Below are 23,840 nucleotides of genomic sequence, written 5' to 3'. Positions count from 1 at the left end.
TTAGAGGCAGAAGGAAGGCTAAAGGAATTCATGGTTTTGATTCTGAAATACATGTCACAGCAGAAGAATAGAGATGGAAAAGAGGAGAATAAAATAAACACATGAAAAAACAAAAAGCAAACTTGAAAAGACAGGATTCGAACACACGACAAGATGTTGTTGTAAAGTGTCAGCTTTTGTGGAGAGAAACAGTGAAGATATGTGGTATTGGCTGCCTCAGTTCACGATGATTGCTTCAATCTTAAGATGAGAACAAAACATTTTAAACACCTATGCAGCAAAAAGTGGGATTCAGACTTCTTCGCTGTCACTTTTTTGCAGACATATTGAGTGTGAGAGGAACCTCATGGCACAGTGTCCTGCACCACTGAATATGAATAAACCATCAAGTGCAGAGATTCAAGCCAAGCCAAACTCAGCACGCAGGCATCACAGCAGAACAGAACAGGAGGCCCTGGAGCTCTTACTGGCAAGCACAACCAAACTCCACAGCCCCACTCCCTCCCTCCCTACAAACGCCTGTTCCTGAAGTCAATTGCCCATCAAAAAAAAAAAAGATAATAGCGTAAAGAAATCATGCAGTGATTTTTTTTTTTGCCTCTGTTTTTTAATGACATGCATTGCCTGTAAAAGAAGATACTGCAAACTAGAGTGAATCCCAGAGAATACTGGTGAGACTGGTGGGATTTTGAAGAGAAACTGGAGACCTCCTTGCTTTCAGAGGGCTTTGGGGTCGTGATGATGATTGGAAGTGCTGTCTGTTTGGTAGTTGCTGCTTATGCTTCAAGGGCAGCTGTATAAATGTCAGAGAGAGTTGGGCCTTGTTTCTTTGGCACAGTTAGACAAAGTAAATCCAAGAAGTATGTGAGGGAATCAAGAATTAAGAGAGATTAAGGGTGACATTTATTTGCAAGCGCAGCCTTAAGGACAAAAAGGTAAGACTTCCTTCTAAACGGGAACTACTGCAAAATTTATGCTGAGAAAAAAAATATATTTTAACAAATGTGAGGAGGCTTCAAAGATATTGTACTATTGTGGCACTTTTTACTGGGTTATAGTTATAAAAATGTAAGTACAATGTAATTACAACTATATGATCCAAATAATTGCTATCACATTTTAGATTTTGTAATAAATGTATTATTTAATGTAGAAAAGAGCTGATTTATTTCTGAAAATGAGAGTGTGACAATGTTAGAATCCAGTAACTTTAAGACTACCTTTACTTTTTTTTAATTTTAGGTGTGCATAACAAATATTCTTGCATATTGGTTTTTACAAACTACATATTTAGGTGTTTAAAGCTTTCTAATTGACATTAATTATTAAGATTAAATGAATAATGTTATTTAAAACAGTATGATAACTATTGTAATTTACTATTTGTAATTTACACCTTCATACTGCAACCTTAACACCTCATCAAGCCTCCTCTGTGCTGTGTTTATTTGGCTTGGAGGTCTTGAACCTCTGGCCACCACACCTTGGCAGCAGCAGCGTGATGCAAGGATCAGTGAAACATTATCCACAGGATGGGAAACCAGCTGGGAAGTGGAGAACAGGGGTAATGGGAGGATGTTCTCCCTGCTTACCAAACAGAAACTCAAGAGGATTTGTTCCAAGAGTGACGAGGAAAGTGTCAAAGAAGGTGTCAGTATCCCACATTTTCAGGGCTTTGTTGTGTTTGTGGTTTGTATGTACGCATGAATATTTGTGTTATTGTGTGTGTGCTGTAGAAAGAGCGCACAGATATCAGCTAGATCACCAAACATAAACCTTTTTTCCATCAATAAGATACCTTTAAAAAAAACATTTCTTGGCCTTTCATAAACATTTCACAGTCCCCACTATAACCCGCACAAAACTGAGCTAGTTTTTATTTTTACTGCGTGACCACTAATTTTGATGTTTACACAAGCTGGTGGGAGAGGAAGCAGAGAGGAATAAAATCAGTGCTGTTATGTCTGATGACTGGGAGGTCTAAAAAATTCAATTTCCTATGGTAGTTATGAGGTGGCAATAGATTCCACTGTTGCACCTTTGAATCCAACTGCTCCACCCGGCTGAGCTGACTGAAGATGGAAAAGGAGTGATCAGGTTGGTTAAACATTCAGTACAGTTTCACTCAGATATAACAGGATTCATTATACACTAATTTGAAAATGTGAACAATGTCTTTATACACCAGATGATTTTGCAACATTGATTTAGGTCTTTAAGGCATTTTTTTTTTTTTAATCAGTTTGTTAATCAATGTACACTGAATGTGACAGGGAAACCTAACTATCAGCATGCTAATAGAGGCAAATAGGATAAATGCTTTTAATTACAGCAGTGTGAGTCAAAGCATTATAATGTCTGCATAACAACAAGTCTCTTAGTGCAACTTGAAATGAAGCCATGATACATTATAGTTATAGCCGCTTCCTTCTTCGCTGCTTCTGTCAGGTAGTTTTTCTAGTTTCTGGATGATCTGACTCATCTAGATAATCAGACAACCCACGCTGGAGTTCTATGAAAAGACAACTGCAGGTGAAACCTGTGTCTTTCTGTCACTACCTCATCAACCCATCAGTCACACAGAAGCACAGCCGTGTGGGGAACATTCGCCAATGGGCATGCAGGTGAACCCTTAAATCAGCTTTAATTGGGCTGCTGAGTAACATGCATGTTTGAAAGGTGTGGGAAAGTGAGACTGGTGTCTGTGAACTTTATGGTGCGCTGACAGAATGAATTGCTTGTATCTTTATGAACAGAACCACAAGGCATCAGCAAATATGTGATCCTTGTCTTGTGTAGCATGTAAGAGATTCGGTGTGTAAGGCAGCAAAGGCATAAAACACAAAAGAACGAGATTTTAACTAAAAGCATATCGTTTAATTTGACTGCTCCCTGAAGTATAGTTATCAAACAAGGTGATTTTGACCCTGCTATAAATTTTGTGCATCACTTTCTTATATCAGCACTTTATTTAAACAATATTTCAGCACTTAATTTACTCCTGGTGTTACCCAGGTTCTTACCTAGTATCACCCACCCAGCACAGGAGCCCAATCTCCTAGGCTCTCACTGCAGATACTTCTCTCAACTCAACACAGAAAATTTATTGACAGCTTTTAAAAAATATTTACTGCTCCACTTCCTCTCCCTGTGGGCACCTAGCCTGTAATCTTCCAACCCGTTTATTAGATCATTTGTCAAAGCCTTGAGCCTTTCTTCTCCCCCCACACTTCTTTTTTTTTTTTGGTCATCATCTACTATTGACACTTTCTGTAAGGAGTGTGTCTCTATATATATCTATATAGGTATACCTATGGGAGAGAGAGAGAGAGAGAATTAGGTGAGACAGAATGGGCCCTGGAGATTAACTCCTTCCATGCCCCTCTTTTCCTTTTTAAAACAGAATTTACAACTGATTAGCCTCCACTGTAAAGACAGGCCCCAGCTCACAGAAGGAACGCTGCAAAACATTTATGCAAGGCCAGATGCAAAGACCCTTATTAAAAACATGTGTTCTTCCAAAGACCCCTCAGAGAGACATCTAGAAAGGGGCTGAATAAAATCTGTGCAGAGGGCTCATTGGGCTCCTTTTCAGCACATCGTTGAAAAAACTGTATGCAGAAAAATAAAGCATCTTTAAACTGTGAAAAAAAAAAAAGTAAAAGTAAATAAGTAAAGCTCATGTTATTAGATGCTGCAAGATAGCTTAGCGGAGAACCAACTCACTACTAAGAAAGACATCTAAAGCATGAATTTATTATTATTATTATGTGTATATTTGCATATATGTGCATATTTGAGAATAAAAATGTGCCTATTTCTTGACCAGGGCTTTTTATCCTTTTGACAAGCTAAGCTAACTGGCTGCTAGTTGTAGCCTTAATTATTTACTGAACGCATGAGCTCGCTAGCCTATTATTCTGCTCATCTAACTCTTAAAAAGAAAGTAACCAAAGTATCAAACTATTTCTTTAAAGACCAACAAACCTATAAAATTAAAACCACAAAATCTGGTCAATAAACTAAAAAAAAGAATTACTTTCCAAATGGATTTTTGCTTAGTGTCCAAACTTAGCACTGAGCTCATTGTACCACAGCAGTACTGTTTACCCTTATGGCTATAATGTGTGTGTGTGTGTGTGTGTGTGTGTGTGTGTGTGTGTGTGTGTGTGTGTGTGTGTGTGTGTGTGTGTGTGTGGGCAGGAGAAAGTGAGAGAGGGCATGAGAAGGTGAAATTGGGTGTAAAAAGTTGTAAAAAAAAAAAAAGTGAGAGTGAACTTTGTTATTGCTGAAGAAGTGTATGGTGAGGCGGCGGCTGGCGTGGACACCCAGACCCTTAGCTACCGTTGCTGCCAGGCCTCAGCTGCTACGTATGCTTAGTCTTCACCACGTGCCCACAGAGTACACAAAGCAGCCACAGGTATGTCCCCATCACCCTAGGCCACACCGATCACAGCCAGGACGCTGTCAGAACCTTTCTGCTACCCTGTCAAGCTAACGAGTTGTGACTGAGTCTTTGCTGCCAGCGCAGGAGTTGTTCCATTCATATACCTTCTATTGATGTATGGAGACTTTCCTTACCAGGTCACAGCCATCACGGAGGAACCCTGGAACGTGTATGTGTGTCTGTATCATAAGCATGTCTGCTTTCTCAGACAGTGAATGTGTATGTGCATTCATGTGGGCGTGCATGTATCCATTTATCCTTTGGTGGGTGTTCAGTCTGGTTTGCCACAGTGGAAAAGATAATCATAAACTGGCTGGCTGATGGTAAAAATACATCCAGGTGGACTGCGCTTGTGTGCTGCTGCGTGGTTCTGTGTAAGCTTGGCCAGGCTCACAAAGGTCCCGGTTCTTCATGAAATTTGTGGTAAATAAAAAATTGTTGAGCTGTACACTTCAGTGCAACCAGTGGATCAAAACTGTCACACAGCTGGCTGGTGCGACAGGGAAAAATGGCCCCGCAATCATCTGCAAGAAGAATCATGGCAACATTAAGGATATTTTTCTTTATCGGCCCTGCACTAAGTTGAGCAATATAGACAAAACCTAATTTTATTTTTGATCATATAAACAATGGCAATAAAAACAAAACCTCTGCTCATATTCTCTGGTTAGAACTTAATGCCAAATTACATGGGATAATTTACCGTACAAGCTATCAAAAGTGTGTATCAATATATGGCAAAAACTCAACAGCACAGTTCAGACCAAGAGGATAGAAAAATTAGTTATGGGCAGTGTTTCCAACTGACATAGTTTTAGCTATGTGAGGTTCAACATAAACAGAAAAAGGAATGAGAAAATAATTGTGGTCGACTGGTGTGTGGTAACCCGTTGGTTTCAGCCTTCATGTTGGATGTGGTGTTCTTTTTCCAGGGTTTTGGATTTCTCATTATATGTTAGGTACATGAACTTGTATATGACTTGATACGTGGTGTTAGAGTTGACTGGGTACAAAATTGTTCCCCATTCAACTTAAAATCACAATAGTTTCTTTTATTTGCCAGGATTTTTACTGAGAGAGAATTTTATGGTAAAGGTAAATTTGCAGTTACAACTCTGAAGCTCATGCACACGGTAGGGTGCCGTTTCATCTGCTATATTTGTTCCAGATAATTGTGAAATGGTGTCAAAAGAGCCTTTAAATTATATTATTGCTTTACGGACAATAAAATGTTTTGTTTCATGGATGGAGAATTTTTCTTTTGAAATGTTAATAAAATTAATGTATGTGATTGAGGAAATTAAAGGCATGCATGCTGCAGAGGCACGATCAGTTACAAAATGTAAAGTTTAACAGTAAATAATTGTTATAGATAACCAACTATAATGCTTTCAGCTTCTCCAGCAGTCTCTCAGATATGATGATTTTCTGCTTGTCACTGTTTCATAAATTATACATTTAAAGCTTTCATTTCTGGCGATGCTATTTTGTCAAAACAAGCAATCTGAAGAGTTGGGCTTTGGAAAGTTGTCATGTAATGATTTATAAAAACATAAATAAAAAGATATTAACAGCGACAGCAATTTTTTGGAGACCCTTTGCAGGATGGCATTTTCTTAGTTACTACAAATAATCACATTTGTGCTGTTGCACATTTTTTAAGGTGAAATCTGCCAGAGGGAGGAAAAAAAAAGTGAGAAAGATTTACCTTCTCACCATCCCCAAGGATAAATCTGAGAAAATAGCCCTCTGCTCTGTTCCAAATAATTTCCTTCCAGCTCTGTCCAGAGAGATTTCAGGGACTAGGCAGTTTGGTTTTTCTCCTTCAGAGAGCTTTAGCTTGGTTGGCTGCAGGGCTAAGGGTCCAGCTCTATCAACTAACGCCAATGTAAACACAGCAATTCCTCCCCAATTAGGAACGCTAAATGCATTGGACTCGGTGCAATATCAGGGCTGGTATATGCAATTAATTCAGCCTTAGTCTCCACAGGCTGCTTTGGATTGCTGGGATGGTTAAGATGTATACAGTTTCAGTTCAAGGCCAGTCACTGGAAGTCTGATTATGCAGGTTGGACTCATCATGGAAGTATAAACATGAGGCTGGATGGGCGCTTAGTGGTTGGGGTTTTCTTTGGGTCAACCGTGCTGGGTAGCACCACCAAGATATGTGTAGGAGGGAGGTCAATCAGAGGGAGAGCTTTGTAAAAGAGGAAGTGGCGTTTCAGCTGTGGAAACTGACTAGATTCAACTATTAGAAAGCACAGAAGCTGCGATTATTACAGTGAGGAGCTTTTGCCTGCAATGCGCAGTCACTTAAAACATGGGCACATTTAGACGTTCACTATCCCCATTCTCACTTTTTGTGCTGTGATCATTCCCCGTGCTTTTCTGTTAAATTATAACTATAATATCTGGTAAATTATTCTGCTACAATTGCCTGTTTTGAGTTACTGTACATTAGGTTGTGGATATTTGCTTCTCTTGTTTGAGATATATTTGACACAATTCTGAAATTGAGTGTTTATTGTTGATTTGGAACATAAAGATGTAAATGAAAGGTACAAAATGCAACAGTGTATCATTGAAGTCGTTTCCCACTAATGAGATCTGTCCAGTAAGTTTTTATGATTATGTACAGCAGACACAAAGCAGCGCAAAAAGAAAAACACAAAAGAAGAGAAAACACAGTCTTGAAAACACGAAAGGCAGTGATAGAAGATCACACTAGGTTTCTTTTGTCCATTGGCCATTGTACACTGAGGCGCTGATTTGCTTCAGCCCAGGGTGCTGTACTCTCTCAAAGATAGTTTGCTAACAGAGCTTTCACTCCATTGCCTCTAATGAAAATCCATACTAAACATTTAGCTCTGTGTGAGAAAGGGAGGAAATTCAATAAGACACATAACACAATTTATAAATTACAGGAAGAACCAATCGAACCAACAGGGAAAATGGTGAAATGTTTTTATGTTTATATTTGTTAATTTTACGCATTTTGGGAAATATATTGTATTTTGGATGTGGCTGCCGGTGTGTGGTGAGTATAAAGAGGTCGAAATCTATTTTCTGGACCAAAATGAAGTCTAGTGATATGTTTTTATTCCTTCTCCTTTTCCACAACGATTATCAGTCATGCCGCCAGAGATGTCTCCACTGAGGTATTCCCCAAACTAATGGTCGCTCTTGGACAGTGCTATCGATAGTAAACTAATCTGCAGCCTGCAAGGCACAGGAAACAAATCTCATTAGCACTCATTGAACTATCTTCCAAGGAAACTTTCATCTTTAGACCACTCTGACAAGAGGCCTGAAAGCCAGACTAATGTCACTTACTAGTTCTGGGTTTAATGGCTGACTGAAAATGTCTAAAATGGATGGACAGTGAGAGAGTTGAGTGATCTGTGTGAAGTCGTTTAATGTGTACATGCATGACTGCAGGGTTGCAAGGAGGTATTGTTTTGCAAAAATTATAGCACCTTGCACCTTTTTATTGTTAAATTACTGATATTGCTAAATACATTGTATTTATTGTTTTATTTATTATGTTAAATACATTTTAGCATATTATACCTTTTGTGATTTTTTAAAATTCTGCCTTTAAATTATCTTCTTACTCTATTTACCTGGTAGACAGTTATCTAAAGTTCTACTTGCTCTAAATGAAGTCATCATAAACAAACAAGCAGTAAAAAAAAAGAAAAAAACTATTTACAAAAGAGCTCTCTCTCTATATAATATATATATATATATATATATATATATATATATATATATATATATATATATATATATATATATATATATATATATATATATATATATATATATATATATATATAGTTTCTTCCCATTCCTCAGCACCAAGTTAGATGAATAAGCTGACATTTAGAGTGATGCTACCACATTGTGGCCGAAGTCATTACATACACCCGCAACGTTTTAGATTCTGTTCATTCGGCCGCTAGAGGGCAACTTCAAATTAGTTGTTCATCCCGCGAGCTTTGATGAGATCTCGTTGTTTGTTTACAACCTGGGAACTTCCTGCCTGCGAGTAGCTAGTTTTATTTTTTTGTCTGTTTGAGCTAACTGGTTACAATTCGACTTTCAAGATGGGTTGTGATGGTGGCACGATTCCCAAAAGACACGAGTTGGTGAAAGGGCCCAAAAAAGTCGAGAAGGTATGTTAACTCCATTGTTTCCCTCCCTTTTTAAATACATTTTTTACCCGTGTTGGCGACATTGTCGAACGCTACAAAGTTGCTAACGCTAGCAGGCTAAACAGAGTAGTGTGATTTCAGCTTGATATTTTAAAAGAACCGTGTTACGTTATTTGAAGATTTTCATGTACGTAATGGAGCCATTAACGTTAGCATTCAAAATGAAACAGTTTAACCTTAACAGATTTAAGACGGCGCTAATATTGTATAAATGTCTATGACATATTATACTTCTGATATAGGTTGATAAAAATGCTGAACTGGCTGCAAAGTGGAAGTACTGCGCCTTAAGCCAGGAGAAACTTAGACGGCCCATTGTCGCCTGTGAGCTGGGAAGGTAGGAGTTATTTTTATTTATTTATTCATTGTCTTGTTTTGTTGTCACCATCGGGCAAAGTCAACTGCATAGGCGCAACCTTGGCCTGATGGTGTAACAGAGCGAACATATTTCCTCAGTGTCATGTTCTGATTGTCTGACCCATGTTGTGTTTCAGGCTGTATAACAAAGATGCTATCATTGAATATCTCTTGGATAAGTCCGCTGAGAGACCCAATGCTGAGGCTGTAGCACACATCCGTGGTACCAGGGTATGTTAACACCGAAGTCTGAACATGTTTCTTATTTCTTAAATTAGTTAAGATGCAGAGCTACACTATGCATTTATTTGTGCAGCTCATAGATTCTTGGATTCAAACAGGAAATTTGTCTATTACTCTATCCAACATTAAGCACGCTTACAGAGCCAAACCCCTCCCCCACCTTGGCCAGTCCGACCATCTTCCCTGCTGCTCACCCCAGCATACACCGCCCCCCTCAGACGGAGAGCTAGGCCTACTGTAAAAACCATTACAACCTGGCCTAAAAACGCACTCTCCGACCTACAGGACTACTTTGCATACACAGACTGGGACTTATTCGAACACGAGGACCTGGAAACATTCACAGGGATAGTACTGGACTACATTAAGTTCTGTATCGAAAATGTGACTGTTAGCAAAAGCATCGGGGTTTTCCCTAACCAGAAACCCTGGATGAACAGCTAGGTCCGTTCACTCCTCAAAACCTGCGATGCTGCCTTCAGGTCAGGCGACAGAACTCTGTATAGTGCTGCTCGAGCTGACCTGAAAAGAGGAATTAGAAAAGCCAAGGCGGACTACAGGAGGAAAATAGAGTCCCATCTGTCCAGCAATAACACACGGGAGGTGTTGTAGGGAATTCAGCACAGCACAAACTACAGAGGCTATGATGTGACTACAGGAGACCTGAGTTTGTCACGAGCAGAGGAACTTAACTGTTTCTTTGCTCGCTTTGAGACACCTCAGGACCACCCATCTGCTCTGGCCCTGTCCCCCCCACCAGACTCCACCCCACTCACTGTCCAGGAGCATGAGGTACGGTGCGTGCTCTTGGCAGTGAACCCCAGGAAGGCTGCTGGACCAGACGGCATACCTGGCATGGTGATCAGAGCGTGTGCCCACCAGCTCACTCTGATTCTCACCAGGATTTTCAACCTCTCCCTGGCCCAAGCAGTCATCCCCCCCCTGCTTAAAAACAGCCACAATCATCCCTGTGCCCAAAAGGTCATCCATCACCAGCCTAAATGATTATCGCCCTGTGGCCCTCACACCGGTAATCATGAAGTGCTTTGAGAGGCTGGTTCTCCAGCACATCAAGGACCATCTCCCCCCACTTTCGACACCCATCAGTTTGCATATCGTGCAAACAGATTCGCAGAGGACACCATCGCTGTAGCTCTCCACTCTGTGTTGAGCCACTTGGAGCAGCAGCAGAGCTATGCTTGCATGCTCTTTGTGGATTACAGCTCAGCGTTCAATACCATCATCTCAGATATTCTCAACACCAAACTGCACACCCTGTGCCCCCCCCCCCCCCCCCCCCCCCCCCCCTCACATGTTCCTGGATAAAGGACTTCTTAACCAACTGGCCACAGAGTGTGAGACTTGGCCCCCATCTCTCATCCACCCACACACTGAACACTGGCTTCCCACAGGGGTGTGTGCTGAGCCCCCTCCTGTACTGCCTCTACACCCATGACTGCAGTCCGGCCCACAATAACAACCTTATCGTCAAATTTGCTGCTGACACCACAGTCGTCGGACTCATCTCGAGGGGGGATGAGGCAGCCTACAGAGAGGAGGTCCTGAAGTTGACAGCCTGGTGTTCAGAGAACAACCTGGCACTGAACACCATGAAAACCAAAGAAATCATCATCGACTTCAGGACTGACCCAGCCTCCCTCTGCATCAACAGCGAGCATATGGAGAGGGTCCACACCTTCAGGTTTCTTGGTGTCCTCATCTCTGCTGATCTCTCTTGGTCAGATAACATCACAGAAGGCTCAGCAGCAATTTCACTTCCTGAGGGTCATCAGGAATAACAACGTGGACTCAAACCTGCTGCTGACCTTCTGCCGCTCATCCATTGAGAGCCTGCTGACGTACTGTATCACAGTATGGTACGGCAGCTGCACTGAGGCAGACAGGGTGAGGCTTCCGAGGGTAGTCAAGACAGCACAAAGAATTGTTGGCTGCCTTCTCCCCTCCCTGAAGGACATCTACACCTCCCGCTGCATCAGCAGAGCCAGGAACATCATCAAGCACAGCTCACACCCTGGTTTTGAACTGTTTGACCTGCTGCCCTCTGGCAGGAGCTACAGGAGCATCAAAGCCAGAACAAACAGACTTAAGAACAGTTTCTTCGCCAGAGCAGTCACCACCCTGAACTCACTTTATTTAACCAGGCAGACAGATTAAGAACATGTTCTTATTTACAACTGTGGCCTGGGAAGGGCCACAGTTGTTAAATCGTATCTAGTTTGCTGAGGGTTGTTTTTGTTGCGTGTCTGTATAGAGTGTCACCATAATCAAATAAAGGCAGAATGGCTTTCTCAACGATGGCACGTTTGGCAGCCATGGTGAAGGAAGTGCGATTTCGGTAGAGAAAACCAAGTCTCGCTTTAACCATGGATTGTAAATTCTTAATATGGTGTGAGAAGGACAAAGTAGGGTCGAGCCAGATTCCAAGATATTTATAAACTGCGACTAATTCTATGGAGTCTCCCGCTGCGGTGAAGTCATTTTTACGAAAACAAGCCCTATCCTCGTGACCAAACCACATAAATTTTGTTTTCTTAATATTTAATGTCAGATTTAGCTCAGCTAAGGCCAAATGTAACTTGTGATATGCTTGGGCGAGAGAGTTGACGACCTTGTCAGGTGAGGGCCCGGAAGCATAAAGAACAGTATCGTCTGCATAAAGGTGGACCGATGCCCCTTCAACTACAAGAGGAATTTCATTAATAAAGATTGAGAAGAGGGTTGGGCCTAGTACTGAGCCCTGGGGTACCCCAGTAAGAACCGGAAGCGACTGAGAGACATGACAATCGATTTTTACTTTTTGGGACCTGTTAAATAAATAATTGGAGAACCAGTCAAGCGATCGACCCGAAATTCCAATGCAGTTTAGTCTTTGTGGTAAAAGTGTGTGGTCAACAGAATCAAAAGCTTTAGCTAAGTCAATAAAAATAGCAGCACAGTAATCCCTATGATCCAGAGCTGAAGTTATATCGTTAAGGACTTTTAGAACAGCAGTGATACAACCATGGCCTGTACGGAAGCCAGACTGATCATTGGATAGGATTTTATGCTCTTCCAAATATTCAGTTAGTTGTTTGTTTATTACTCACACACTCACCCACTGTAACTGTGTAATATATCTCTGTGCAATATTATATTATTCATACTGAACAATATCTATCACTCCTATATTGTGTAATATCCAGTATTCATTCACTAGTACAATATTCATTCACCGAGTGCAATATTCACCATCTTCATTATTATATGTATACATCTTTTTCTTTTTTTTTACAACGTATATATTTTTATACATTCTCTTATTTTCTGTATTTTTAATACATTTTATTTTCTGTATACATTTTTATAAATTTAATTTTCTGTATATTTTATGCATTGTGTTTTATTTTCTGTATATTTTTAGATGATATTAGATTATTATATTTTTATTTTTATTTTTATTTTAGAGAGTTTGACTTTCTATTGCATGGCACTGAACAGGAGTGGCCCTCCAATCTCATTGTACATCCTGTATAATGACAATAAAGGCGTTCTATTCTATTCTTTCTCTGCAGGATATAAAGGAGCTGAATTTGACTGATAATCCTGAATGGGAAGGAGAGAGAAGAAATGCAAAAGGAGACAGATATGAGGACATCCATTGTGGCATGTTCATTTGCCCTGTAGTTGGGTTGGAGATGAATGGCAAACATCGGTAAGCAACCTGAATGAAAGGGTACCGAACCTAAGAATGAACTCCCCCCAGCTATCTAAAAGAGCAAGGGACTGTGTCTGGTTTAGGACTGCAACGATTCTTCAAGTAACTCAAATAATTCGATTATAAAAAATCGTTAACACAAATTTGCTTTGTTTAAACTCTGCAGTGTACATAGTCCCGAATTTTTAAAAGTAGTTTGACAATTGACTGATTAGCAGTTTCTTGGCCAGGTGAGGCCAGTTCCAGCATTATTTCCCGACAGAGACTAAGCAGTTAGAGGACGTAGATTTGATTCTACATTCCAAGTACTGAACGTACATTGGGCAGTCATTCACTGGAACACTCAATATGATGTCAAAAGAGATGTTGATGCAAATGAAAGAGGCCATCATTAGGTAGGAAAAACCACCACCAACAAAAACCAAAATACACCAAATCAGAGAGAAAGCAAAGATTTAAAGAGTAGGAGCTACAATCTGGTACATTATTGAAAAGAAGGAAAGCACTGGTCAGCTCAGAAACACCAACAGGTCTGGAGGACCACATAAGTAAATGAAAGTAGATGATCTCTTGTGGAGGAATTCTTACTTGGTTAAGAAAAACCCTTCACAACATCTAAGAGCTCCAACATGCACAGCCTATGGACACCTTTGCATGTTGGAGCTGTTTACTGTCATCGTGGGGACAAATGTCCATTGTAGCCACCATTTGTGCTTCTCATGCCACATTATTATTATTTTTTTTTCATCTTTCATGTTTAGTTGTCCTTCTGAACTTCAGTCACACATTGATTGTTTGATTTAAAATCCAGTGTGGTGGTGTACAGGGGCAAAAGTACAAAAGAATGTGTAATTTTTCAAAAACCTGTGGATCTAACTATAGCTCGGATAAGTTTAGAAAAAAATACACCTCCGGGCCAAGAATATAATAGTTTAGGTTGTTGCTTTTTTGTAGTGAATGGCCCTACAAACTATATGGATGAAAATGGTTTAGAACTCTAATGCTACTTCTGCCAAAGAGGTGTGTGTCATAACACAAAATTTTGAATGAACAAAATATTATTTGTATTACAATATGTAGCAGCACAATAAAAATTGAACATGATCTTTACAATCCACTTTTCACAATATGTACTGGCTGTTGTATAACCTTAAATAATATTAAACTATAAATAACATGTTATATCAACACATATTAGCAAACAGGGACATTTATTTGTGTAAGCAGATATGTTTTGGACAAATTAAACTTTACAATTTCTCTCTTCAAGCCACTTCTTAAATTGACCTAGTTGAAGCCACAAGGGAATCTGAAAGAATCAAGCCTAAGGTCTATTATGGGTTCTGACCTGATGAATTGAATGAATTCTGATGAAAACTTAGAGTGGGGTCATGTTAACAATCCATTAAAATGTGCTTTATACCCACCAAGGTCTTTAAGATCAACTTAATTTTTTTTGTCAAAAACTGACAAAAAGCCTTATAACTTAGAAACTGTCAGTCTTAAAAGTGTGGTGTGTATTGTCAACATAATAGTGAAGATTGGAATTACTATGACACATTTGACTTCTGTCCTGTTATTCAAGGTCAACAGATTGATCTAAAGGCGATGATAAGTGATAATGTTGAACAATTAACTATTAAAAACTATGTTTTTAATTGTTGAACAATTAACTATTAAAAACTATGTTTTTTGCTACCATTGTTTATATTGACAACATATAGGCATAAAGGGAATGATAAATACGCCTACATAATTTTTGCGTCATGCTACTCTTATCTGATTTTTACTGCACTACAAACTTCTTAAAGTAACACACAAAGAAAACAAAATGATTATGTACAAAATACAATGCCTACTACCTTGAAAGTAAATATCCAGAGTGAGCTGCCTTGGTGGAGGTTTGCGGTCTTGTAGTGCTTCTTGTTTATATATGTTTCTCTTTTTCAGGTTCTGTTACCTGCAGACTTGTGGCTGTGTCTTTTCTGACAGGGCCCTAAAGGAGGTCAAGACAGAAATCTGCCACAAGGTGAGCAATATTTATTTATTCATTTTACCCAAGTTGTTTCCTTCAGTTGGTTATCAGCTATGACTGTTATTTAAACTTTATTATGTAATTTTTTAAAAGATTCTTTTAATCTTTCCTGCCCTTAAACTGTTTGTCATCATTGACCTCGGGGTGTTTGACATTGTTTCTGTTTGTTTAATTCACACACAGCAAATTCTCGCTACTAATGATTTGTAAATAAGCAGCCTTGATAAAAATGTAGATAGGATAGTAGTAGTCTGGTATTAACTTAGTTCCAGATGTACAGCTGGTTGCTCATAAGAATGCAAGTTAACTTACTGAAGTGCAATTATTTAATGCTCCCATGAGAAGATATAAATGGCAATAAAGATGTCATGTTGACATTATTTCCACTATTTACGGACTGGTAATAAAATGGCAGCGAACTCTGGAAATGCCTTACATGCTTATTATACTCACTACGCAGATGAATAACTTATCAGTTTTGTATTGTTTTTTTTTAATTAAAATGACAGCTTGTTGACTTTTAAAAACTACCACAATATCAACACAGTTAACAATTTAGAGGTTTGATCCTGAAGGGAACTTGAGGAGGAATTCAAATTTGCTTCTGCAATTGTAGCTACTCTTAGTCCACTAGGAACCACTTTGTTGTTCTATGGAAAGTACAGTCCAATCCCATATGTCCCTCTTCTAATGTGATTAGGTAAATATTTGAAATTTGGTTGTGTCATATTTGGATCTGTGTTTTGCTGAATTCACCACTTGCACGAGAATGTATTTGAACATTAATTCTGTGATCAGAGGAAATGATCCAAACATACATCTCAGCCCTGTTCGTTGTCAGTTTGATGTTTTATCTATCACTGGAGCTATTTCATAACACACAAAAACTTGTATGAAAAAAAACTTGAATTACTACACTATAATTGTGTTTACAAAACATTATTTGTGTTACAATACGTAGCAGCACAATAAAAGTTGAACATGATCTTTACAATCTACTTTTTCACAATATATACTGGCTGTTGTATGACCTTAAATAATTTTAAACTATAAATAACATATTATATCAACACATATTACCAAACAGGGACATTGGACAAATTAAACTTTACAATTTCTCTCCTCAAACCACTTCTTAAATTGACCTAGTTGCAGCCACAAGGGAATCTGAAAGAATCAGGCCTAAGGCCTATTATGGGTTCTGACCTTGTAGGTTTAAGTAGCATTAAAACTATGGTCATAATTTCCCATGCACAGGCTATTTTGAGGTAATGGGAAACAGATGGTAGCCGGGCACTGTTGTTATTTCTCTTTAAATGAAAACATTTTAGATCAGTTGTTTGACTTTGTCAAAAATATGTCCTGAAACTACAAGAAATGTTCCACTGCTCCTTGTGGGAAGTTGACTCTGAACATAGAGATTTTTGATAAGATAGGCTTGTAACGCAGCACATAGTTTGTTGAGCTACTAGCATTTTGCCCAACTTCACCTGCTGCATAATTAGTTGCTGTTAAGTTTTTGGAATTTGAAATATACTTCAAAAATCAAAGTAAAACACATAAAATGACTGATCACCTACAACATCAACCATTGTCATATTTAAGTCAGAACAGTTTGTGATTTTTGGACAGGTTTTACAAAAAGTGATAGTCACGTATTTTTTTTTCTTTGTATCCAGAACTGATTCATAAAATTGTTATCTAGGCCTAAACAGTCTGAATCAAGTTTAGTGTATGTATCACTGGATGGAGATTGAATCTGTCTCTAACCAGATATTATAAACAAACCCATACTATTCTTCACATTTCTCTTTTTTGCTACAGTTCATTTTTTAATCCTTTTATAGTAATCTCGCTGGTTCACATTTGAGTAGTTTATACACACCGTTATAACTGTCTTAAAATAAAGACAGCCTCATTGCACTTTCATAGATAAACACGTCAGTTAACTGCAGCTGGTCATAAAGTGCACAGTCATTCATTGTGTCTTTCTTTAGTCTTTTTACACTTATATTTTGACATAAACAACCACTGGACAAGTGCAAATAATCCCAACAATCAGTAATGATTTCATGCTCCAGCACTGATGTTAAAGTAACTGCTGCTGTTGCTGGAGTTGCTCTGTGTGGCTAGCGGCCATGATGGTTCTATGGGAACAGTTGCCTGGCTTAGCACTTTGTTTCTCTGCCACTGCTCCAGACAGTCTAGTGCCTCAGGAAAGATATTACTTTCAAACTTATTGGCAAACATGCTGTTCCTGTCGATGATCCATGGCAGGTCTTCTACTCCGTAGATACAGATGCGTCGTATGTAACGGCCTGGAAAATGACAACAACAACAGCTTGAATGTATTTTTAGGTATTAGGCCCAGATCTGGTCTTTGTATCATGAATTTAAAAAACCTTCATGATGATGTATGTCTGGATGAATATATGTACACATTTTATTGTTAGATGAAAACCTTTCTGTGGCTCAGGAGGTAGAGCAGGTCATCTACTAATCGGAAGGTTGGTGGTTCGATTCCTGGCTGCTCCAGTACAAAGTATCCTTGGGCAAGATACTGAACCCCAAGTTGCTCACTGATGCAACTGTCAGAGTATTAGTGTGTGTGAATGTTAGATAGAAAATAGTGCTTGTATGAACGTGTGTGTGAATGGGTAAATTCACACACATGTATAAAGCTTTGAGTGTTCAGTTAGAGTAGAAAAGTGCTATATAAGAACCAGTCCATTTACTATATCAGACAAATCATCCTATCAGTGTTTTTTGAATAATGATTTTTAAATCATTTGTTGAGTTTTGTTGTCAGCCAGTTATGGGTCTCATTATCCTGTCTGGATCCGAGGGGCCAAACCTAACTTAATTATTCAAAATGTCAAATGGATCAAGAGGATAATGTTTTTTTAAAAAAAAGTACCAGCTCTCTGATGTGTGTGTGTGTGTGTGTGTGTGTGTGTGTGTGTGTGTGTGTGTGTGTGTGTGTGTGTGTGTGTGTGTGTGTGTGTGTGTGTGTGTCTGTGTGTCTGTGTGTGACTTATTTACAGAATTTAATCTGTGGGAGAGTAATTAATCATAATTCTATTGATATACATGTCTATACCTTTGCAACCACTGTGTACCGTTCCTTCTTGGTCCTGCCATTTGATTGCCCGGATATTTCCTTCCCAGCCTCCATCAATGCGACTGCCTGGAGCTTCTTTAAACATGTAATCAGAAAAAAATAGTAATTATATGACCTAATTCAATTATCAAGGTTTAATTAGCCCTGTATGGGACTGTCTCATCCTGCATGGGACAGTCCTGGATACTTCCTAAAGAAAAGCTATAGGAGGTGACGGTGTTAGCAGTCTATAAGTTATTAGAAGTAAGGACATCAATCAGAGGTGTGTTTGCCAAAGCAAGCAATTCACCCTTGAAACTATTCATGTTATAAAACTGTTATTGCTTTGAGGGAACGTCCAGTAAATTTCGTTTGTGTACTTGTGAACAGTACATAAAAAACATCAACAAAATGTTGACCTTGTTATTAATATAGTCCTATTATCCTAAGAACTTGTTTTCATTTTACCAGGGACATGATTTATGTCTGGGGAGTAACTGGTTACTTTGGTAACCTTCCATCATGTTGTTTAGATAAGCACACCATCACGTCCCTAAACTTTTCATAGTGAAACATCCAAATTGTCCTTGTACATGTTTGTAAGAAGAGTGTTCTAAATAAACAAGAGTGAAAACATAGTACAAGAGCAAAAGTAAAACCTAATGTGTGTATATAAATTTAGCCAAAGATAATCCAAGTAAATAAAAAAGGCAGTTTTTAAATTATGATTTTGTTTATTCAGGAGAAAAACCTATCCAAACCTACCTGGCTCTGTGTGAAAGGTAATTCCTTTCCCCCTTTGTTAAATCATGAATTAACTGTGAGTAGCCACATTTTTGAAAAGCTGTCCAGGAGGTCACAAAAGAACATCTAAAGAACTGCAGACCTCACTTGTCTCAGTTAAGATCAATGTTCATGATTCATCAATAAGAAAGAAACTGGGCAAAAATGACATTTGTTGGAGAGTTCCAAGGTAAAAACCACTGCTGACCAAAAAGAATACAAAGGCTGGTCTCATATTTACCAAGATTGATAATCCCCAGGACTTTTGGGAACATATTCTGTGGACTGGCAAAATAAAAGTTGAACTTTTCCGAAGGTTTGAGTTCTGTTACATCAGGCATAATACAAACACAGCTTTCCATAAAAAGAACATCATACCAACATTCAAACATTTTGGTGGTAGTGTGATGGTCAAGGGTGTCTTTGCTGCTTCAGAACTTGGATGAACTACCATAATAGGTGGCACCATGAATTCTGCTCTCTACCAGGAAATCCTGAAGGGGAATTTACAGCCATCAGTTCGTGCCCTGAAGCTCAGTCGCACTCGGGTTATGTAGCAGGGCAGTGATCTGAAACACACCAGTAAGTCCCCCTCTGAATGGCTAAAAAAACCCAAAATGAAAGTTTTGGAGTGGCCTAATCAAAGTCCAGACTTAAATCTGATTGAGATGCATTGACATGACCTTAAACAGGCTCGAAAACCCTCCAATGTGGCAATTAAAACAATTCTGCAAAGAAGAGTGGTCCAAACTTCCTCCACAGCGATGTGAAAGACTCATTGCCAGTTACTGCAAATGCTTGATTGCAGTTCTTGCTCCCAAGGGTGGCATGACCAATTATTAGGGTTAGGGGCAATTGTTTTTTCACACAGGGCGAGTTAGGTTTGGATAGTTTTTTTCCTTAATAAATGAAATCATTGTTTAAAAACTGTACTTTGCATTTACTTAGGTTTTTTTTGTCTAATATTAAATATTATTTGATGATCTGAAACATATAGGTGTGACAAATATGCAAAAAGCTAAGAAATCAAGAAGGAGCATAGTTTGATCTGATCTTTTGTAAAACTTTGTTGCATTGATGGTATCTCATGTATCCATCCATCCATTCATTTTCCTAATCATCTAACTCAGTGGTCCCCAACCTTTTTTGAGACACGGTCCGGTTTAGTGTAAAAAAATATTTCCACAGACCGGCCTTTACGGTGTGGCGGATAAATATGTCAAAATAAATGTTACGACCATAATCAAAAGTGTGATATTTTCCAAGTATTATAATAATAAATGTGAATCAACTGTGTATTCGTATGCAGCTCTATCAGCAGCGTCCTCGTAACATCGCGCCTCAGCATGAATAACATCCTCTCTGCCCACAACACAATCTGGTAATGTTTAAACATGCCTTTAAAATAAGATACACCACAAAAACAAATACAGTAGAAATGGCCTCAGTCAGATTCAAATGGCCCATGGAATTTCATCCAACTTGTAAAAAAAAGTGTCTTAAGTGTAAGTCGGATAAAATCTGATTCTTCCAAATATCCGACAGTTTGGGGTCTAATATCAAATTTTGCTGCAGTTACTTCTGCTTCATCTCTGGATTTGCTTCTGCAGATTTTATAATCTCATATTTTTGCTCCTAAGTCTGAGTTTGTAGGTTCGCTTGCCATGATTGTCTCCAGTGACATGAACTGGTATAGACACTAAAGCGATCTCCACGTGTTGTTAGTGTGTGTAGTCGTGCATAAACGAGCCGATGCATGGAAGTGGGCGAACAGGAGCTGAAGAGCGCTAAACTCATCCGACTTATGGATCACATTTAATTGGAAATGCATTACAATAGGACCAGATTTTTCATCCGAGGTAGGTGAAAATCTGACTGATTTAGGTGATGATTTTATTGAAATCAACATCAGGAAAAATTGGGACCTGCAAAAGCCATCCGACTAGAGTGAAGATCGGATTTTCGCTGTAGTTGGATTTTCGACTTAGACGATTTGTACTGTATAAAATGCGTGAAAAATACAACTCACCATAATGCTCAGTGTGAGCCCTGAGCTTGTTTCTCTGCAACTCATTTTTGCTAGCTTGTGGGTTGGCTGGGTTTGGCCTCACAAAGTATCCGGGCACACACACCAATACAAGCTTTGATTTCACATGGAGAGTGGATGCAGAGCCGCGGTGTCATAGAGCCAGCTTGATGGCTGGGTCTGCGTCACTGCTATCCTTGGTGTTGCTAAATATAAATGTTAAATGGACTGGTTCTTATATGGCTCAAATATTTAAACAGGTGTTATGTACGCCAACCAACCGATTTCGTTAGACAGGCACGGGAACCAGTGAAGCATCTGGATTTAATTTTAGCGGTGATATAGCACGTGAACAAAACAAGTGTTTTGAATTGTCGAGAGGAAGTCAAAGACGGATGTAACGGAGAGAATCTGCCAATTTTTCAAAATAAAACATTGTTCAGACTCAGATAATAAGTAAAACGGAAATTTTATAAATGGTAAGTTATTTATTCTTTAAGTGCTGCCCGGTACCAGATGACCTACGGACCAGTACCGGTCCGCGGCCCAGGGGTTGGGGACCTTTGATCTAACTAACTACGTAAGGGTCACTGGCTGGCTGAAGTCTGTTCCAGCTGACATAACCTAAATAGCCCCCCAGACCCTCACAAGGATAACACAGAAATACAAACATCCATTCAGTCTTGCATCCACACCTAAGACCAGTTTAGAATCACCAATTAACCTAACTTTAGACTGTGGGTGGGAACCAGAGCACTTAGAAAAAACCCACATAGGCACTGGGAGGACATGCAAACTTAGATTCAGAAAGGCTCCAGCTGACCAGGAGGCTTGAACTCTGGCCCTTTTTGCATACCTTCTTTTGCTTAAACATCATAATCACACTGCATGGTTAAGAGTTCTATCTTAGGTGTTGAACAAGGGTGTTGTTGTGTTTAAAACAGACATTTTACCTTTTATATGGTTGAGCGTCACCCAGTAGTGTTCATCTGGACTGAATGTGTCCTTGGACCACTCCAAGAGGTCTTGGGCTATTGGGCTTTTCAGAACAAAATCTACAAAAGGCCTTGTGAGAGCATAGTAGGCTGTACCAAAATATATTTGCAGATTGTGTGGAGGAGGCCTTTTCTTCAAGCCTAACCCTTTCAGAGCTACATGTGACCCCACAATTTCCTTGTACTGGCGTTGCGTCCTGTACCTCATGGACATTGGTTGTTTGACCCCAGGTGTCATGTTTTTATCCCTCCACTGCTGGCTCTGCATGTACTGTACCAGTTCCAGGTTGGTCATAACAGGGAAATCTTGTCCACACAGATTCACTACCTTCTTCCAGGCTATCTTGGATTTAGCTAGGTCCTTCATGCAGTTCAGATCTGCTTGCAGGCGAGAAAAACCAGCATAGGTCACTATTTCGCTGTGACTGGAGAGGAACGTATTTGGAAAGCAGCTGACTAGCTTCTGTATGGCTGCCCGGTACTCCTTAGCAGCCTTAGCATCTATGTGAATGCAGTAAACATTTTGTGGCATATAAATTGCCCTCAACAGGCGGACGAAAACCTCCAGCTCTTTATGAATAGTGAGAATGAAAGCTAAAGGGTAAACCTCTTCTACACGACTTAGAGGTCTTGTTATAAAGTGTAGGTTTGTAATCAAGTCTGAGCACTGCAGATGGCTCTCTAGAATGTAGCTTTCCACCTGTAGACACAACAAAGGAGATATTAACACTGCCACTCTTACAGTTGAAACTTTAAAAAAAAAAAAATACTTGTAATCATTCAGCGTGTCAGCACGTGGTTTTGGTAAATTACTCTTTCATCTTGATTGATTCTTCTGTTTTCTTTCTATGTTTTTGCTACCATGTGGTCTGTACAGAATGCTGATTTTTCTGGTCTCCAGGATTCAACCGTATTGAACAATAATATTGTAATTGATAGTTATATAACCAATAATGCAAAATATTTGATATATTTTAAAAGGACAAATAAATAGGAATGGCAATATGACTGTGCCAATGCTCCTAATTCATTGTCATTTCTCAGAAGTAAAAAGGGAATGGGGGAGAGGGGGCACATACCTTGCAGTCACGGCGGTGCCAAGTTACTCCTTTCTCCATGCCTGGCAGAAAATCTTTACACTCAGTGGAGAAGGGTCTGCAACTTGAAGGCAGTGGGGGCTTTAGCTGAATTGGCATCCTAGTCCTCAAATAAATGAATGAAAAGATGATAATACTTATCCCCAGGCACAAAAGGAAGCTGCATTTTGTTCCTTCAAGCTGGCGCATAATAGCACTGTTTCGCTGTAGTCTGCCAGCACCACCACAGTTAATGCTCCTGCAACAGAGACATCCATTTGGGTTATTTGCAGAGGTCCTGGATCCTTGAGGAATATAAAATAGGGTTAAGTATTTAGGTTGGACCTAGTTGATGAAGCCAGTCTATAGTACTTTAGAAATACTCGACACATTAACGGCTGCTTCCGTGTCTGTGTAATGCGTGGTTTCAGTTTCTTGGAACTGCTACTTAGCGCATAGGAAGCAGATTACTTTCTATGCTGTAAACGGTGATATTGCATAAGCGTGGCAAAAATAATGGATATAGATGAAGATGTTGTATCATTTCTTTTTGTTATGATGATGCAAATTACTGTAATTCAATTGTGGAGATCTGTTTTTCATCTCCTTGCTCTCTACATTGTCAATGCAGCAAGGAAGTAAAAAGAAAATGCAAATGCAGTGTTTGGTAAGTTATAAGCAAAATATAAAAACAGCTGACAAAATATGGAGTATTTAAATTAAACCTTTAATTGTAGTCATGGTGTTGTATAAATGGTAGTTGATTATGCAGTTTTTAGAAAGATGCAAAATGCATTTCTTATCATTTTGAATAATCAGTTAAGTCAATAGTCAAATAAAAATGGA

The 23,840-nt window shown here is 39.1% G+C and overlaps 2 protein-coding genes across 2 annotated transcripts in view; one reads left to right on the top strand and one right to left on the bottom strand.

Annotated features, from left to right (window-relative positions):
* Window positions 1-8,423: 8,423 nt before the first annotated feature.
* rtf2 (replication termination factor 2) overlaps window positions 8,424-23,840 on the top strand; it is a 28,588-nt gene continuing 13,171 nt past the window's right edge. The window contains exons 1-5 of the mRNA XM_030730022.1: window positions 8,424-8,625; window positions 8,907-9,001; window positions 9,159-9,252; window positions 12,837-12,976; window positions 14,930-15,008. Coding sequence (XP_030585882.1) covers window positions 8,557-8,625; window positions 8,907-9,001; window positions 9,159-9,252; window positions 12,837-12,976; window positions 14,930-15,008 — 477 coding nt within the window. The 5' untranslated portion in view covers window positions 8,424-8,556. The remainder of the gene's footprint in view (window positions 8,626-8,906; window positions 9,002-9,158; window positions 9,253-12,836; window positions 12,977-14,929; window positions 15,009-23,840) is intronic.
* gcnt7 (glucosaminyl (N-acetyl) transferase family member 7) lies at window positions 17,085-23,424 on the bottom strand. Its single transcript, XM_030730021.1, has 5 exons — window positions 23,340-23,424; window positions 22,998-23,253; window positions 21,877-22,618; window positions 18,115-18,210; window positions 17,085-17,332 (listed from the first exon to the last, which is right to left on the bottom strand). Exons 1-5 carry the CDS (start codon window positions 23,384-23,386, stop codon window positions 17,085-17,087), a joined length of 1,389 nt encoding a protein of 462 aa, XP_030585881.1. The 5' UTR covers window positions 23,387-23,424.

The sequence above is a fragment of the Archocentrus centrarchus genome, chromosome 5, assembly GCF_007364275.1.
Source record: "Archocentrus centrarchus isolate MPI-CPG fArcCen1 chromosome 5, fArcCen1, whole genome shotgun sequence".
Classification (NCBI taxonomy): Eukaryota; Metazoa; Chordata; class Actinopteri; order Cichliformes; family Cichlidae; genus Archocentrus; species Archocentrus centrarchus.
Note: the sequence above shows the minus strand (reverse complement) of the source record. Positions and strands in the feature narration are given on the sequence as shown.